At 42.2% G+C, this 19,858-nt stretch overlaps 1 protein-coding gene across 1 annotated transcript in view; it reads left to right on the top strand.

Moving 5' to 3' along the window:
• MICU1 (mitochondrial calcium uptake 1) overlaps positions 1-19,858 on the top strand; it is a 199,730-nt gene that overhangs the window by 103,194 nt on the left and 76,678 nt on the right. Inside the window, exon 7 of the mRNA XM_032232122.1 lies at positions 17,034-17,116. Coding sequence (XP_032088013.1) covers positions 17,034-17,116 — 83 coding nt within the window. The remainder of the gene's footprint in view (positions 1-17,033; positions 17,117-19,858) is intronic.

The following is a 19,858-nucleotide window of genomic DNA, read 5'->3' as shown; positions in this document are numbered from 1 at the left end:
AGGTGCAGGAGGTGGCGAGCGGGGCCACCTCATGGCTGCTGCTGTGTTGCAATATTTTTGGGGAGGGCTTATTTTAGCACCTGCACTCAAAAGCCTGATTGGGCTTATTTTTGGGGAAACAGGGTATTTTATTACTTGTAGCTGGTTTTTTTTTAATGCTGCGGCATCTCACAAAGTAAAAACAAACAAACAATATAATCCGGGTAGTCCTTGACTTACAACCTCAGCGGAGGCCATAATTTATGTCGCTAAGTGAGACATTTGTTAAGTGAGTTGTTGCCCCATTTTATGACCTTTCTTGCCTCTGTTGTTAAGTGAGTCACTGCAGTTGATAAGTTAGCATGGTTGTTAAGTGAATCTGGATTCCCCATTGACGTTGCTTGTCAGAAGGCCGCAAAAGGTGATCACACGACCTTGGGATACAGCAGCGGTCATAAATATGAATCAGTTCACGATGGGGATTTTGCGACCATTTTGAAAAATGGTCATAAATCACTTTTCTCCCTCTGTCCTTGTAACTTTGAACAGTTGGTAAATGAACTGTTGCAAGTTAAGGGCTACCTACCGTGTTTCCCCCAAAATAAGACATGGTCTTATTTTCTTTTGACCCCCGAAATAAGCACTTAACCTTATTTTCGAGGAGGTCTTATTATTTTTGAGGTGCAGGAGGCAGCGAGTGTAGTCACCTCATGGCTGCTGTTGTGTTGCAATATTTTCAGGGTGGGCTTATTTTCGGGAGAGGGCTTATTTTAGCGCATGCGCTCAAAAGCTTGATTGGGCTTATTATCCAGGGAGGTCTTATTTAAGGGAAAACAGGGTATATAGTGATTAAGGTGCTGGATTAGGAAGAGGGAGTCCCAGATTTTACCCATCACTTTGGAAGAGAAGCCACATGGTCATTACATCACTCACATTCACTGCATCCTAAATTAGGAAGTTGAAAAACATCAATCAACCCACAACCTGAATCAGCATGGTAAATAACCTTCAGTGTAGTGACTTCCATCCTGCAGTGGAATCATCATATCAACCACAATCACAGCAGGGTCACAGATGCCTTATGTCTGCCACAGAAAATTCCTAACAAAGAATGTCTAGGATTGTGGTCCTGTTTGGTAGTTTATTTCATCCTAGGACCGTGATGGCACACGGATACTGCAAAATCCCCATTCCCTCCCCACCCCGCTCACCTGCTTTCCAGCTCTGTTCTCCTGTTCAGGGCAACAAAAGAAGATCAAATAGCAATAGCAATAGCAGTTAGACTTATATACCGCTTCATAGGGCTTTCAGCCCTCTCTAAGCGGTTTACAGAGTCAGCATATCACCCCCACAATCTGGGTCCTCATTTTACCCACCTCGGAAGGATGGAAGGCTGAGTCAACCCTGAGCCGGTGAGATTAGAATCGCTGAACTGCAGATAACAAGTCAGCTGAAGTGGCCTGCAGTACTGCACCCTAACCACTGCGCCACCTCGGCTCCTTGAGATGAGGCTGGGAGGCATCAGGGGCAGGGCCAGCCTATTTACCGGTTCTCCAAACTATTTCCGCTAGGAGAGGAAGACATGGAGGGGAAGTAAGAGTAGGAGAGAGGGCAGGAAGGGGAAGAAGAGGGGAGCAGTGGGGTGAAGGAAGGGGAAGAAGAAAAGAGAAAGGAGAGGAGGAAAGAAGAAAGTAGAGAAGAAGGGAAGGAAGGAGAAAAGGAGAGGGAAGAAAAAGTAGGGTTGTGGTAAAAACAAGATGGATGTATGGGATGGCAGGTAAAGCAATCCCGATTATATGTTTAAATTTTTAGATGAAGAAATGAATTGTTATAAATGTTAAAAGATAACACACAAAATTAATAATAACTATGTGAATGTAGATTTGTGAACGTATGTATGAAGAATAAAAATAAAAAACTTTCTTTAAAAAAATTTCCGCTACTGGTTCTCCTGAACCAGTCAGAACTGGCTAAATACCACCTCTGATTGGAGCCTTTTCCAAAGAAATGGGTCCTTGCACAGTGTGTCTGAAATAGAATAATTTAAGCCTGGTCATTTGTGCCTCAAGTGAGAATTCTGGATTGAAATTCCAACTTAACCAACTCCTCTGTTACCCTCAACCATTACAGAGCTCTCTGCCTGCTTAAATTTGGAAAGAAAGAAAAATTATATTCATTGAGTTTTCACATCCTATTTAGTTGGAGCAAATTAAGCCATTCTATGAGGATCTTTTTATGTATGTCAGTCATTAGCATGTTATTTTATGCCACAAATTAGAATGCTTTCCTTATAAGACTAATAGCTTTGGCTGAATTGAAAACTGTCTTTTTTCCTCCATACCTTCAAAAATTAGCCACAGAGAGATTTCGGTAACATCTGCCATCCACTCTTTAATATTTACTGGCAATATGCTTCATCCATTTTGCCAAATCTCCAGCTGAGATAGTTGGAGATTTGGGACTGAAAATAATTGTGGGTCAGGAGCAATCATACTGTAAAGCATTTGACAGAGGCAGGATGTTACCTTCATAATGCCATTTGTTTTATTTATAAAATGTATTGACTGCCTATCTTACCATAGGGTAAGACTTAGAGGCTTACAGACACACAGACACACACACATGTACATACATATATACATACATACATATTTATATATCACATGTATACACGAACACACTTGTATAAACACACACACACACACACACACACACACACTCACACTCTCAGCAAAAATGCAACATAAAATGGTTTTTATGTCTGGAAGGCTCCTGGATTGGGGCTGAAAGGCAAAAGGGAAGCAGTATGCTCTCTCGCATATTGGCATATCCGGTGCTCTGACAAAAGAAAACTACAATAGCAATAGCAGTTAGACTTATATACCGCTTCATAGGGCTTTCAGCCCTCTCTAAGCGGTTTACAGAGTCAGCATATTACCCCCAACAACAATCCGGGTCCTCATTTCACCCACCTCGGAAGGATGGAAGGCTGAGTCAACCTTGAGCCGGTGAGATTTGAACCGCAGAACTGCAGAACTGCAGTCAGCTGAAGTAGCCGGCAGTGCTGCATTTAACCACTGCACCACCTCGTCTCTCTCTCTCTCTCTCTCTCTCTCTCTCTCTCTCACACACACACACACACACACACACACACACACACACACACACACACTCAATTAAAACCTAAATAATTAAAATAACATTAAGACCTAAAGAACATGGGAAGAGGAGGAGCACAGAGAGGGGGAATGGGGATCAGTTGTTACTTTAAGCCTGGCAGACTTCAACTCCCAGAATTCCTCAGCCAGCTGGCTGGAGAATTGTGGGAGTTGAAGTCCGCCAAGCTTAAAGTTGCCAAGGTTGGAGACCCCTGTTCCAGAGGCCCTCCTCCTGGACACACACACACCTAGCTGGAATACTTGGGCAGATGGGACTTGGCGCATGCCTCTAACTGCCAACATGGGTGGGGTGAGACGGACTGCCAATCCCAGTGGGGCGAGAAGGTCCCTCAAGTAACCTGGACCCATGCCATGAAGGAAATGCCATTCTGAGATATTCACAAAACAAAATTTAGAGTAGCAGTTTCTTTTACAGTAAAACAAATCCTTCTACATGCTTTGTTTTTCGCTACATTCAGCACGATCAGTCTTACCAAATGAGGTTTTTGGAAGTTATAGTCCCGGTCCTTCTGCAGGATGCCAAGTTGGGGAAAGCTCTTCTACAGTATCCAATCATGTGTTTCTTATGGAAATCATAGTCCATGGGTTTTCAGAGGTCCCCCTCCCTCGCTTGTCAACTAATAGTGTAATGCTGAAAGAGAAGGGCCTGTCCATTAATTTGTACATTACCACTTACCCGTCTTTTGAAGAGACAAGTTTATATCCTTAATTAGTAACCCTCTGAATAGTCACATCATTTCATGTCTCCTTTAAAAAAAAATCATATTTGCGGGGGTGGGTGTGTCTTATTCTAGTGCATGCGCTCAAAAGCCCGATTGGGCTTATTATCTGGGGAGGTCTTACTTTCAGGGAAACAGGGTAGGAACCACCTTTGGTGGGAAGGTAACAGCATTGCACCTCTGGCATTTAATCATGCTGGCCACATGGCCACGGAGGCGTCTTTAGACAGTGCTGGTTCTTTGGCTTTGAAATGCAGATAACCACCGCCCCTTAGAGTCAGGAACAACTAGCACATATGTCCGAGGGGAACCTTTACCTTATCCTTGAAATGTATATATTGATAGTGTTGTGGCCAGGCAGGAGCCATTGGAGCTGCCGCCAGACTCCGACAACGAGAGGGCTTATGAGTCGGCCTTGGAGGAGGTGGAGGACCCTGGACAGGGTGTCGACTCCGAGCAGGGCGAGGAGAGACTGATTGGCCACCAGGTGGCGGCGGAGCCTTGGATCAGAGGGAGTGTTCAGGGAAACACTCGTGAGTTGTTGCAGGATGCACCCCGTCGAAGGGTTACTCGACAGAAGGAACAACTGAGTACTTACAGGAGACGATTGCGAGCAGCTGTTGGTCATTGGGATCCTCTCCTGAGTATAAAGGGAACTGTTGGTGCCACGCCTGGTTGCAGGAGTCAATGTTCTTGTTCTCGTTCCTCGTTCGCATTCACAAATCGAGAGAAGCCAACTTGGATAAATGGCTTGATATATAGAATCCTGTTTGCAGTGTTTTGTGAGTTATAGGACTTTTGCCAGAGCAATTATCTTTGTTTCTTTTGGGCTCGCAGCCAGCAAGAGCCGGGACTGATTAAAACATTCTTTTGTATGTCTGTTTGGCTTTCGTTCCTGAACGGAGAAGGGGGGGGGGGATCAGAACAGATAGCATATAGATATATAATCTTCAAAGCTTAATTGTGAGCAGGGGGGGGATTGATGAAACTCAGGATGGCCAGAAATATTCTCCAAATCACGGCAGACCATAATTAAAACACTGGCCATGGAGAAGTATCACTCAATGAAGCGGTGGACGTGATGAACCAGGGACTTGAAGCTGTTAGGGACTGGATGAGGGCTAACAAGCTTGTACTCAACCCAGAAAAGACCGAGTGGCTGTTGTGTTTCCCTCCCAAAAATTTGGTTGGTGTTCCATCGCTCAGGCTGGGGGGCCAAATTTTACACCCCTCAGACAGGGTTCGCAACTTGGGAGTCCTCCTGGATCCGCAGCTGACCTTTGATTACCATCTGTCGGCTGTGACCAGGGGGGCATTTGCCCAGGTTCGCCTGGTGCGCCAGTTGCGACCCTACCTGAACCGGGAGGCTCTCACAACAGTCACTCGCGCCCTCGTGACCTCTAGACTGGAATACTGCAATGTGCTCTACATGGGGCTGCCCTTGAAGAGCATCCGGCGGCTTCAGCTAGTCCAGAATGCGGCCGCGCGAGTGATTGTGGGTGCACCTCGGTTCGCCCACATAACACCTATCCTCCGCGAGCTGCACTGGCTACCTGTTGATCTCCGTGTGCGCTTCAAGGTGCTTCTTACTACCTACAAAGCCCTTCATGGTAGTGGATCTGCGTACTTGGGAGACCGCCTCCTGCCAATCACCTCCTCTCGACCCATAAGATCTCACAGATTGGGCCTCCTCCGAGTGCCATCTGCCAGCCAGTGCCGGCTGGCAACTACGCGGAGGAGAGCCTTTTCAGTAGCAGCTCCGACCCTCTGGAACGATCTCCCCGTGGAGATTCGTACCCTCACCACCCTTCAGACCTTCCGCACAGCCCTCAAGATCTGGCTATCCCGTCAGGCCTGGGGGTAAGACCATAGTCCGCCCCCACCCGAATGTTGTATGAATGTTGCTTGGTTTTAATTATATATTGTGTTTTTATGTTATTGTATGTCCTCCCCTCCCATACAAGTTGTTAGCCGCCCTGAGTCCCCTCAGGGAAAAGGGCGGCCTATAAATAAACTCAACTGAACAACTGAACTGAACTCTAAAGTCTGCTGAATTTAAGCAAAATATACCAAGTGTATTAGAGGCATAATTCTCTTCTACACTTTGGGAGAATAGCATCCTATGCAATTCAGGGCAGTTCCAGATGGCCAGTTTTCCATCATTCAAGTCTTTGTTTCACTTTTGAAATGGAACTGGGCTGGAACAAGCTTTTCTCATTATTTAAGTTATCAAAATGCTAGGGGGTACCTCTGTATAAGCCTGTAGTGTTTCCTGAAAACTGGACTTCAATCAGAATCTGTCCTCCCTGACAAACAAGCGAGCAAAGGTGTCTTAGTCAATTTGCGTTCAGCTGTTGGCCAGTGACTAAGTGCCAGGTCCCATCTATTCAGTGTTATACTTGGGGGTGGAGGAACAACCTCTTTTCTCCCTTCTACCCAGCACTTTGTTAGACATACATAACAATTTCAAAGCTGTAGGGCTCTCTGAATTTGATTGTTTTCTTGCAGACATTTCATTACCGAGCAAGGCAACATTATTAGTGCTGCTCAGTCTTTTTCTGAACCAGGCTTCCCCAGCAGCACGAAGCCGAGTCCTCATCCCGATAAACCCCTTTTATTTAATTTACAGTGAATTCCTCTCCAGCAAAGTCTTTCCTCTCCCACAGTCTTTTAAGATATTTCACAATTACTGACCTTTTATCAGGCTTGCAGTGTGACCAGACCGATACCTTTCAGACGCCGCAATACTTGGCAAGAATGCAGGAATGAACTAATTGTCTCCTGCTAACTCCACTCCCCTTTCGCTCCTCTTTTATTCCCGACGGGAGGGGCCATTCACTGTCCACCTGTGGCCTTACTCCCAAGTCAACCGTTGTTTCTTAGCTGTTCCCTTCGTCTGGCAACTCTGCGCATGCGCACAATGGGAACAGGCTCCAGCTGTCTGTCTGCCTCACTGAAGTCTGACTCCGAAGACAGCTGATAACTGTCAAACAGCCCTGGCCCCATTGCTGCCTCCAACGCAGAGCCCTTGACAGAGCCTTCTCCAGACTCCAAGACTGGCCCATGTTCCTCCCCAACCTTCTCACTGTCCAAATCTGCTGCCAACTGTGCTGGCTGTTGGAGGGCCACAATAAGTCTGAACTCTTTAGTGCTGAACAGCACTGATGATGTTATCTAACTTGGGTAATGAAATGTCTGCAAGAAAACAACCAAGCTCAAGGAGAACAGCAAGGATCTCATAATGTAAAATTCTGTCAAGATGCAAAATACAAATTCAAAGCAATATGTTCCAAGATCAGAGTATCAATATCATAGAGTTAAACATGTGGACTTTGAATGAAAAATATTAAAAAATGCTTATATCTGTTGCATTGGAATCTACTATGTTGATGTACTGAGCCGAGGTGGCGCAGTGGGTAGAGTGCAGTACTGCAGGCCACTTCAGCTGACTGCTATGTGCAGTTCAGCGGTTCAAATCTCACCGGCTCAGGGTTGACTCAGCCTTCCATCCTTCCGAGGTGGGTGAAATGAGCACCCAGACTGTTGGGGGCGATATGCTGACTCTGTAAACCGTTTAGAGAGGGCTGAAAGCCCTATGAAGCGGTATATAAGTCTAACTGCTATTGCTATTGCTATAATTCAACTCTGAGCTCCAAATAATCTCTTCAATCGGAACCTCAAGTTTCTTATGTGATTGCTGTGTTGTCATACGGATATGGTGGATGTAGGATATGGTGTCTCTTCCTACTGTGTCTCCTTCAGTAAGTCCTGCTGCCCTGCTACCACAGTTAGAAAAAGAATGGCTGCTTAAAGCTCTTGAGTAGAGACAGCAGGAAGGTTTCTGCTGCTTCTGCGTCAATTATCAACACTCGCAAATAGAAGTTTCTATAGCACCAAATCTTTCAAGTGTAGCAGAATGAAGCCAGGATCCGGCACAATTGGAAATGGTTGACAATAATATCAACAACTGGGGCATGGCACTTATGCTTCGTTGCATCAAGAAATCCCCTAGATATTCTTGTTTACCAATGTAGTTGAAATTGTAATATGGAATCAAGGTGCCTGCAAGAAGTTTAGTGAATTCAATTGTTTTTAAATTACCCTGTTTCTTCAAAAATAAGACCTCTTTGGGTAATAAGCCCATCGGGCTTTTGAGTGCATGCGCTAAAATAAGCCTTCCCCCCAAAATATTGTAACACAGCAGCAGCCATGAGGTGACTACGCTCACCGCCTCCTGAACCTCAAAAATAATAAGACCTCCCCGAAAATAAGGCCAAGCGCTTATTTCGGGGGTCAAAAGAAAATAAGACCCTGTCTTATTTTCAGGGAAGCACGGTAGTAGAGCATTGAATGATTTTTTTCTTGTTGGGATTAATAATTGTAACCTTCCACTGAAAATATCTTCTCTCTATTGTTGCCTGGTATTTCCCTTTTCTTCCATGTATATCTTTTTCTCTGGACATCTTTCATGCTATGAAACTAGGATTCCCTTGGGAAGTTGCCTTCTTGATGCAGACTGAGGACATGGTAGACCTCCCATGAATCCATTCCCCTTAAGATGTATCACTCACATTCTCAACAGAATTTGCAGATTACTTTAGAAATCATTGCATTTCATCTCATCAACTTCAAATCAAGAGAAATATGTTTCCTTCCCCACTTAAAACACCAGGCGTAGTAAAGGATTCTGATTTCTTACTGGGTTTTCCTTGAAACCTTCAAGACCTCCCTTCTGGTCCACACCCAACCAGATAAGTACTAGTTCTGTTTCATTTGTGTCTTTGAGGCAGGGTTAAGCTTGGTAGATTAAATCTGTAAATGCTACAGTACATTAGAAAAGATAATGTCAGACACACGCACACAAAAAAACAGGACCTTTGTAAGGTTGCATTACAGAAGATTTATTCAAGCCTATACACAAGGACCTGGCCAACTAATTTCATCGCTAAATTGCTGCCAGGTAAGGATCAGAAGGGGTTGGACTTGGAGCATTTGTGGGAACGCAAGGATTCTAACTGATGGTGTGTTTACCTCCCCCCCTCCCCCCCGCTCTTCTCCTTACAGATTTATGTGATCTCAGTATATATTTTCTTCAAGTTACATGCCTGGGATATGCTCTGTGAATTAGATAAAGATGCACTTAGCTATTGTACTAGGAAATACATGTCACCTGCCCAATAATATAAGTAGTCAAGAATTCACTCAACCTTCAGCTTACATATTTTTTTTATATGTGGCCTCCTAGAGATTCCTGGCAAAAGCACTTTTCATATTTATTCATCTAATCTTCTTGTTACGGAGATAGGAATAAATTTCCATTGCCATGAATTCTCACTGAAAATTGAACACAGTCCTTTGAGCATTAGCTTAGCTCCGCTGTAAAGGAATACAGCAATATTGTTGTTATAGCAAGGTATTTAATCTCTCATGGTTTTGGAGTCAGGATAAGAAATAATCAACATGACTCCTAGAAATGTTTTTTAGAGAAACAGTATGTATTTTCAAGTACATATCTCTAGCTATTTTAAATTCACCTACCTTCAGCTAAGTGCTCCCAACTCAGGTACAGATAGAGGGTGAATGGTCCCTCCCATAGGGAATAAAGGGGAGCAAAAGGGGGAATTTGTAGGAGACAATTAGTTCGCTTATCATTGTGAAGAGCTGCTTATCTGAGTTCGTGCCTCACAGAGACTCCTTGCCAGGTATTTTATTTTACAGCGTTGCTAATAGAAGCTTAAGAGCCGAGGTGGCGCAGTGGTTAGGGTGCAGTACTGCAGGCCACTTTAGCTGACTGATCTGCAGCTCAGTGGTTCAAATCTCACTGGCTCAAGGTCAACTCAGCCTTCCATCCTTCCAAGGTGGGTGAAATGAGGACCCGGACTGTGGGGGCAAGTTGCTGACTCAATTTGCTAAAAAAAATTTGTAAACCGCTTAGAGAGGGCTGGAAGCCCTATGAAGCGGTATATAAGTCTAATAAATAAATAAATTAATTAATAAATAAAGTACACTCTTGGCTTGGCAACTATCCAAGGACTGATAAGGTCTATTTTTGCAATTAAACCTTGAAAGGCTTATTGCCAGGACTTTTTCTGGATGTGAATGCCAGAAATTCACATTAACCAAATAAAAAGGGGTTCTTTTCGGGACAAGGAGTCTGTTTCGTGATTCTGTTAAGCCTGGGTCAGAACAGTACCATCTCTATGTTTATACATCTTAAATGTCTTCTTCGGTTCCACCACAAAACCGCGTTCGACTAAACCGCGCTCGACGAAACCGCGTAGCTGATGTCATCAACAGGGCGACAACAGCGCGGAGACAGAAGCACGCTGTAAACGCTAAACCTAAAATTAACCCCTAAACCTAAGCCCCCTAAACCTAATCCTAAACCTAACCCTAAACCTAACCCTTAACCTAACCCTAAACCTAATCCTAACCCTTAACCTAACCCTAAACCTAACCCTAACCCTTAACCTAACCCTAAACCTAACCCTAACCCTTAACCTAACCCTAAACCTAACCCTAAACCTAACCCTAAACCTAACCCTTACCTTAAGTTGAATCGACTTGCTTTCAAAGCGCTATTTAAAGCGCCCTTCTTTCTCCGCGCTCGCTGTTGTCGCCCTGTTGATGACGTCAGCGACGCGGTTTAATCGGGCGCGGCTTAGTCGAGCGCGGTTTTGTCGTGCCACGGTCTTCTTCAGCTGTGCACGCATTGCAAACATTGCCGCCAGCAACCATGTCTCTGGAGATCCTCAGTCATCCAGGTCACGGTTGTCCCAAAGGTGCTTTTTCAAAAGGCAACTGGACTTTCTTCATTTTTCCTTGAAGACGTTTCAGTTCAGAACTGAAGAAGCTTCTTGGATGAGAAGTGAAACGTTTTCAAGGAAGAAAAAAAAAAGGCCAGTTGCCTCTTGAAAAAAGCGCCTTTGAGACACTAGCTGCCACATGTCCCTAATGGTGCTAAATTTACCCAATTGGAGGGTGTGTCAGCTACACGCCAGTACTTCATAGAACCACCCAGCTACTTTGTATTCGATAAAATCACATGTTGCACGTCTCCAAAATGCAATGCACAATGCCAGGCCTAGCAGTTTGGCAATTGCCCTCAAGATTGTGAAATGGTCTACAATTCAAGAATGGACATTGAAAGTCACAAATTTAGCCGAGATGGGTAAAATATCTGCATATCTTAAAGACCACTCAAATGAGAGATATAAACGAGACTGGAAAAAATGGATTGATTATATACAAAATAAATACGGGACTAAGAAATTCCAGATAGCTTATGCTTAAGATCAGGAATGATTTAAATTGTTTAAAGTTAGTTTAGCAAGGAGGAGCTAAGTTCAATGTAAAGATGTCATCAATTTTTTATTCTTTTCTCCAATATATTTTAGACTGTGTTTGTTAAAAATCTATACCGTGTACGGGTTCTGGGAAGTCGGGGGGGGGATGGTGGGTGGGGTGGGGGGAGGGTGGGGGGGAGGGATATATCAGGTTTGACGAGACGTGTTAGATTTTAATGTAATTTGACCCCACATGTATACTGTTTTTTTCTTATATTTTCATTATTATTATTACTATTTTTTCTTTAAAACTAGGATATGTTAAGCATATTGACATGTAGCGGAAATACACCAATGAGAGGAGGAGTGGGAAACAGAAGGGAGAAGAAAGATGGGAAGAGAAGGATAGGAGAGAGGGTAAGGGGGGAAGATGAGAAGGATAAGGAGGAGTGGATTGTAGAGAGAGGAGCAGTAGAAAGGGAGGGGAAGTAGAGTAGGAAAGGATGATGGAGGAAAGATAGAAAGTTGGAGGGTGGTAGAAGAAAGAGATATATGGAGAGCAGAAGAGCTATAATGGATTTCTATTTTTCTGGGCATTGTTGACAAGAGGAACTGATGTAATTATTATTTAATACTATATGATACGGGCTATGTATAGTATACATGTGAGTGTGTGTTATGAAAATGGAAATAAAAAATATTCTTTAAAAAAAAGAGAGAGATTGTGAAATGGTCCTTCCAGAATGGTGTCTCAAAGATGCTTTTCCCAAAAGGCAACTGGACTTTCTTGGGGTTTTTTTTCCCTTTGAAAACATTTCACTTCTCATCCAAGAAGCTTCTTCAGTTCTGAACTGAAGAAACTTCTTGGACGAGAAGTGAAACGTTTTCAAAGAAAATTCCTTTATAGTGCCTTGGTAAGTCCACACTTTGAATACTGCATCCAGTTTTGGTCGCCACAATGTAAAAAAGATGTGGAGCCTCTAGAAAGAGTGCGGAGAAGAGCAACAAAGATGATTAGGGGACTGGAGGCTAAAACATATGAAGAACGGTTGCAGGAACTGGCTATGTCTAGTTTAATGAAAAGAAGGACTAGGGGAGACATGATAGCAGTGTTCGAATACCTCAGGGGTTGCCACAAAGAAGAGGGAGTCAAGCTATTCTCCAAGGCACCTGAGGGCAGAACAAGAAGCAATGGGTGGAAACTAATCAAGGAGAGAATCAAGCTAGAACTGAAGAGAAATTTCCTGACAGTTAGAATAATTAATCAGTGGAACAACTTGCCTCCAGAAGTTGTGAATTCACAACACTGGAAGTTTTTAAGAAGATGTTGGATAGCCATTTGTCTGAAGTGGAAGGTTTCCTGCCTAAGCAGTGGGTTGGACTAGAAGACCTCCAAGGTCCCTTCCAACTTTGTTATTCTATTCTATTCTATTCTATTCTAAAAAAATGAATAAAATAAAGTCCAGTTGCCTTTTGAAAAAAACACCTTTGGGACAACCATGATCTGGATGATTGAGAATATCCATAGACATACTTCCAAAATGGTAGTATCACGAGGAAGGAAACAGTGGATGGGAGATCTAGGTCAATCCATCAGAGGTCTCATAATGGAGACATATACTAGGTTCCTAAGTTTACTGTTATAAAAGGAGGAAAGTTAAAATCACAATCTGGTTGATAATACTACATGCAAACCTTGAAAAGCATGCAAGAGCCTTTGGACTTTAAACAAATAGTAATATATCTGAACCTACCTAAAACTCAAATGTCTTAGTTTAATTTCCTTAGAAGCCCCGAGAACAGCAGTTCTGTAACGCAAATATATAGTGTCTGTTGGCAGGGAAAATCCTTTGAGAGTTCTCTGTGCTATCGCAAGCTGTATTTCTTTAGTTGCTCTGGGGCAGCTATGACAATTGTTTGGTAATAAGATACTAGGAATGGAACCGGCATTAAACATTTTGGAGAAAGCCATATATTTCTTATACCACGTTGGCTTCTACTGCATATGAATGAATATTGTGCTGCGTTCACATCTTTGAATTCCAACAGCGTATGAAGATGCATATTCCCACAGGGAGATATATTTCCTGTTCCCTCCAAATAAGAGGAAAGAATTAGAAGGAAAAAACCATCCTATATTAATGCAGAATGATTATAGTGTCTGATTTCGCATGTAATGTATTAATTGGGGAGGGGAGAACAAGAGAGAAAGTATGATTAATAGTATAATGAGCATCTAAAGAAAACATCTCAGTTCATTGAAATTCTTTTAAGGTTTCTGAGGCCTAATATTCCCATTCTGCAGCACAAGATGAGAATATTAAGACATTTGCAAGGACGTCTACTATAAATAGCATTCTCAGTTTACTTCTCATTGCAGAATAGTATAAGTTTGCTAAAATTCCATTTAGACGTCTTTTTGATGAGCACCAGAAAATGTTACGAGGCTCAGAGGCTGTGCCTCTGCCTCTAGGCAGTTGCCATGTGTAGAGAATATGAAGGGATTGAGTGTCGAAGATTAAAAGCAAATATACTCCATATAGTCCTCTGGTGATTGATACGGGAAGTGTATTGAACCTATTATTTTTATTTTTTCATGTTTTATGGAAAATATTAATGAGACCTAAGGGATTCAAAGTATAGTCACTCAAAAGATGGAGAGGCTGTTTTAGGGTATAGGTCAGTAATGACTAGCCTTTTCCGGACTGGGTGACCAAAGTGTGTGCACATGTGCATATGTGCAAATGTACGTGTGTGCAAATGTGTGCTCATTTGAACCCCCAAAATGCAATGCACATGTCGTTCAAATGCATGCACCCTGCCCCTCATACATAGGCATGTGGGACCCATGCATGCCCCCCATGCATGCATGCCCCCCCACATACCACGCTCCCTGGGCATGCATGCACGGCTGCCGGCAGCCCCCCCCCCATGCATATGTTGCAGAGACTCAAAGACCAGCTGGCCGGCGGGAGGTGTGCCCGCATGCACAGCATAGCTTAACTGGGGCGACTGCCCACGTGCCCACAGAGAGGGTGCTGCATGCCACCTCTGGCACCTGTGCCATAGGTTCGCCATCACGGGTATAGGTAGTCCTCAACTTATAACAGTTCATTTAGCGACCATTCAAAGCTAAAGCAGCACTGGAAAAAAATGACATGACCATTTTTCACACTTACAACTGTTGCAGCATCCGCATGGTCATGTGATCAAATTCAAGTGCTTGGCAACTGGTTCATAATTACCATTTACCTGGTTCATGATGACCTTATGAGAACCTCTGACAAGCAAAGTCAATGGAGAAGCCAGGTTGACTTAACAACTATATTACTAACATGCAATGAATCACTTAACAGTTGTGTCAAGAAAGATCATACAATGGGGTTAAATTCACTTAACAAATGTCTTGGTTAGAGACAGAATTTTTAGGCTCAATTGTGGTTGTATGTCGAGGACTACCTGTAATTGCTCTTACAGTAAGGTGAACTTTGTCATTTTTTGCTATTCCTGAAGGTGAATAGTGTCTAATTAGCTTGAGGGCAGGGTGGGACGTCTTGTGAATCCTCTCCTGGAAACTATTGGGGTGGAGTGTTGAGCGCGTGAAGGCAAACCAGCCTCACCTCCTCCACAGAATGACTAGACAAAAATCACATTACACTCAGATGAAATTCTCATATCATGTAATTGATGTAAATAAGCAAGTGATGTAAATAAACAATTGAACTAATGGCTGAGTGTATTTGACCCAAACCAAAGATGCAGAGGGATAATAGTAATGAGAAGACTTGATATGGAAATACAGATAACAGCCTCTATTCAAAATTAAGTAGCAAACAGAGTATTACTAGACACAAAGCTTTCTTCTGAGTCATTCCCTGGCAAAATGTGCCATAATATGGATATTACAGAGATATTTCTTTGGGACAGTAATTATTGCAGCTACTAGATTTTAGTTAATATTTTCCTGAGTGCTTAAAACAATGGAGAAGAGGGGAAAGGATTTATTAACTTCCCTAGACCAAAGATATCAGCATGAATAGGCTAGGGCAATGATGCTGAACCTCATTTTCCGCATATTCGGAAAATGCCTAACTTGACTCTGCCGGCATATGACACAGACACACACAATGACAAAAGAGAATTCTTTATGTATTTGTTTGTTTTCTTTAAAAAATACAGTCTAATTGTGTGATGATAGGTATTATATAGAGAAATACCAAATCATTACAAAATGGAAACACACTTATTTTTAGAGACTGCAGGGTCCATTGTGCAATTTCCAGAAAGTCCAGAGGTTGTGCGACACCCCCCCCCATTCTCACATACCCTCTGCAGATCACATAAGAATGGGGCGTGCTTTTGAGAATAGCAATAGCACTTAGACTTATATATTGCTTCACAGTGCTTTACAGCCCTCTCTAAGCTGTTTACAGAGTCAGCCTATTGACCCCAACAATTTGGGTCCTCATTTTACCCATCTCGGAAGGATGGAAAGCTGAGTCAGTTTTGATACCTCAGCCCTCAACTGCTCCAAAACTCGGCGAATTCAGTTCCCGACAGATTTTTAAGTAGAATTTTTGTCCCAGCGCTCGTCATTCTCCTGATAGTCGATGCCCAAGGAAGAACTTGCTGACATCGGCTGCTTTGTGATTCTCTATTTTCTCTGGCCCAAAATAGCAGGCCATGTAATAAGTCATGTGGTTTTCTTAATACTGTTGTTGTGTCTTCTGAAATGAATTTCCAATGAATACCAAGGTACCACTGTGGTTTTCAGATATTGATGAATGTTGACATGTCACCCAAAATATTCTAGTGTTATCACCTTTGACGTGTATGTCATCAGTTCGCCATCACTGAGCTAAGTGTGGGCTCACCAATATATTTTTAGAAGCGGGAGGTATAACCTGTCCTTCATCTTCCTATAACTTTCGTTACAGTTTAGTTATGAGCCGTGGTGGTGCAGTGGTTAGAATGCAGTATTGCAGGCTACTTCTGCCGCCTGTTGGCTACTAGCAGTTTGATTTTCACTGGCTCGAGGTTGACTCAGCCTTCCATCCTTCTGAGGTCGATAAAATATAGACCCAGATTGTTGGGGGCAAGAGGCTGACTCTGTAAACCATTTAGAGAGGGCTATAAAGCACTGTGAAGCGGTATATAATTCTAAGTGCTATTGCTATTGCTACTAAGGCCACAATGTTTAATAAGAAGTAACTCCAAATGAAAACAGCAGGAGTTGATATCAAGTAAATAGCACTTAAAATGAAATTGTCATTTGTCTGATTTTTCACGCAGAATCTTCTTGTTGCAAATGAGTTAATTAAAACCTTTCATTGTCTCACTTATTCCACCAAATTCGTCTCCGCATACATTTATCAGAGGGCTGCCATGATAAACAACTTGCATTTAAATTTATGCTTAGATTTGAAACTTTTAGTTTAGCATTGGATCCTCCATATCTAATTAGGCTTTCTCTATCCTATTTCCTTAGAGAAGACAGACATTACAGATGTTTTGGGTGTAGTAGACCCGTAAATAAAGTTATGAAACATAATATGGATTTACTGGAGAAAAATAGCCCTACAGAGCTCATAATTTCAAGATATTACTGAGATATATTTTTGCAAGAAAATTGCTAAAGAGGAACTATTAAGATAATACATATTAACAAAACTGCAGAAACAAAAACAAGAAAAAGAAAACCCACTTGAGAGACATAAGAAATATATTGCAAAAACAAGAACAATATTTTTTAAAATAGAAGTTTTAAGCCGTAATATCACTCTTAAATCATTATACTCATTATAATTATTGCTACTTTCTGATTACTCCATAATGTAAAGTCTATAATATACTGGGTTTTTTTCCCCTAGCTCCTCAGAGAAACTTTGAAATTGCTTTCAAGATGTTTGATCTAAATGGCGATGGAGAAGTGGATATGGAAGAGTTTGAACAGGCAAGTTTCATTTCTTTTTTCCTTTCCGACACAATTTTTAAGAAAGCGAATTTGTGCAGTTCTCTGCTCTTAAGAGGACTGTCTGTTCATAATCCATGATAGCATGGATTATATGATTCTGTCCTGAGGTGGTATTCAGCCGGTTCGGACCAATTCGCCCAAACTGGTAGCGGAAATCACGGGAGGGCCTGCCCACCCGCCTCAGCTGTATGCCGTCCTATTCAGGCATGTTTTTGAGGCTGGGCTCACGCGCGGAAGGCACACGCGGGGTGAACTGGTGGTAAGAAAATGTGAAACCCACTGCTGATTCTCTCTCTCTGTAAAGCAGTCTTCCTCAACTTGACACCTTTCAAGTGTGTTGGGCTACTACTGGCAATACTGGCTGGCAACCCCATTTTTTCCTCTTTCTCTTCCCTACCCTTTCATTTCCTCTTTTTCCAGTTTTTATAGTTATAAGGGAGCTTGCTAAAGTGTTACTGGATTGCCTGGTTTTTTTAAGATTGCCACCTTGGCTTTTTTAAAAGATACACACAGTTCCAAACAGACAGCTAACATCCTTTTGTTCCGTACCACCTCTGACTGGCCCCTCCCTCACCTATTTTCTGCCTCCTGAATCCCAGCTGATTGGGAGGAAATGAGGATTTTGCAGTAACCCTCCCCTGGAGTGGGATAGGAATGGAGATTTTACGGTATCCTTCCCCTGCCACACCCACCAAGCCATGCCACGCCCACCAAGCCTTATCATGCCCGCCAAGTCATGCCCACAAAACCAGTAGTAAAAAAAAGAAAGAATCCCACCACTGGTCTGTAAGAATCATATATATATAAGAACAAAACAAAAACATTTTCATAGATAGTTGAAAAGCAGCATGTTATATGAGTAACCAGTGCTTGATCATTAGTATGTTACATCAAAACGACAACTCTTTTTGTGGTTTGTTGTAGACTGTTAAAGCCACTGAGGGCCCTGACTATCATAGATCATTAAAACCAGAACACAATTAACATCTTTCTGACCCTTTATTTCTCTGGCATTGTCGGTACAAATAATCAAGATGTCTTATTAGAAAGCCTGACCTTCAAAATGCTTCCAAAAACAACTGCTTTGAAGCATTTCAATCTGCATTGTATCATTTTACATTTGAATCAATCTGTTAGAATGATTAATGTCACATTAAATGTGTTCAAGTTCTGAAATTCATCTCTGATAACTTTTGAATGAATTTTCTTACGGATCCAGACAGCAATGTATATAACATTTGTGTATTTTTGTTCACATCTAAGACCTTGATTTTGCAGACAGAGCTATTTCACTGATATTTAATGAGCTCTGAAAAATAGAGCCTCCAATATGTCGTAATCTCTGCCAAGCTGCAGCTCGCAGTCCATAAATAAGGAAGACAATGATTTCCCCCCCTTACTCAGTCACAGTTTTATTATTTTTTCCAGCCTACTTTTCTTCTATGAGTTCAGATCAGTGGTGGGTTTCAAAAATTGTTGGAACCTACTCTGTGGGTGTGGCCTCCTTTGTGGGAGTAGCTTGCCACCCATGTGACCGGATGGGAGTGGCTTGCTGCCCATGTGACCGGATGGGAGTGGTTTGCCACCCATGTGACCGGATATGAAATTATGAATTAGTACTTAGGTCGGTCCAAGTAGCTATTCAGAACTTAGTGGTTAGAAGCAATCGTAAAGCAAGATATGGAATTAAAACCAGGAATATTTTGTTGGCTATTTGAAAGGGAGTATAATATATATTTAATTTTACACATGTTAGCAGCTGCTGGAATTATGTTTGCACAACAGTGGAAAAACAGAGATATGTAAATGAATAAATATTACAATGTGCAGGAATAAATAAATTGACAATTAAAATCAATACTTTTCACGTGGGATTGGTTTTAGCAATTGCCAACTAACGGAAACAGAAATTAGAAATCCAAAAGTATGAAAGAAAACACCAATTATGTATGGAAAGGTCCCTAAAATGTATAAGAAAATATTACTAGATCATTATTAATGCATAGATAACTGTGGGACATTACACACCCACCAGTGGTGGGTTTCAAAAATTTTTGGAACCTCTTCTGTAGGTGTGGCCTGCTTTCCGGGTCCACTGGTGGAACCTCTTCTAACTGGTTCAGTAGATTTGACCAACCGGTTCTACCGAATAGGTGCGAACTGGTAGGAACCCACCTCTGGTTCAGATATAAGCTCTTTTGCCTCAGAATTTCCCCAAAGCCTAATGAGAGAGCTACCAGACTAAGAATGGACTAGCACTTGGTCTCCCAACATCTCAATAACTATATCACACAGATTGTAAATCTAGGTTTGTTTTGGTTTTGGCCATTACGCCAAGTTAGGTATCCCTAGGACTTTAGCAGAAATATAGTCTTCTACTGTGGCCTTCTGCATCGAGTGTGGGGTTGATTTTGCCTTTTGCCAATGCCAACATTAGAAAGAATCTCTTTCCAAATGCTTCCAAGATAAAATAGAATAAAATAACATTGAAAAAGAAACTTGAAGGTCTTCTCTCTAGTCCAATCCCCTGCACAAGCAGGAGACCCTTCAGCATTTCAGACAAATGGTCATCCAATCTCTTCTTAAAAACCTCCTGTGATGGAGCACTCATAACTTCTGGAGGCAAATCATTCCACTGATTAATTGTTCTGATTATCAGGATATTTCTCCTTAGTTCTAGGTTGGTTCTCTCCTTGATTAGTTTCCACCCATTGCTTCTTG

The sequence above is a fragment of the Thamnophis elegans genome, chromosome 15 (genome assembly GCF_009769535.1).
Source record: "Thamnophis elegans isolate rThaEle1 chromosome 15, rThaEle1.pri, whole genome shotgun sequence".
Classification (NCBI taxonomy): Eukaryota; Metazoa; Chordata; class Lepidosauria; order Squamata; family Colubridae; genus Thamnophis; species Thamnophis elegans.
This window is presented reverse-complemented; position numbering and strand designations above follow the sequence as displayed.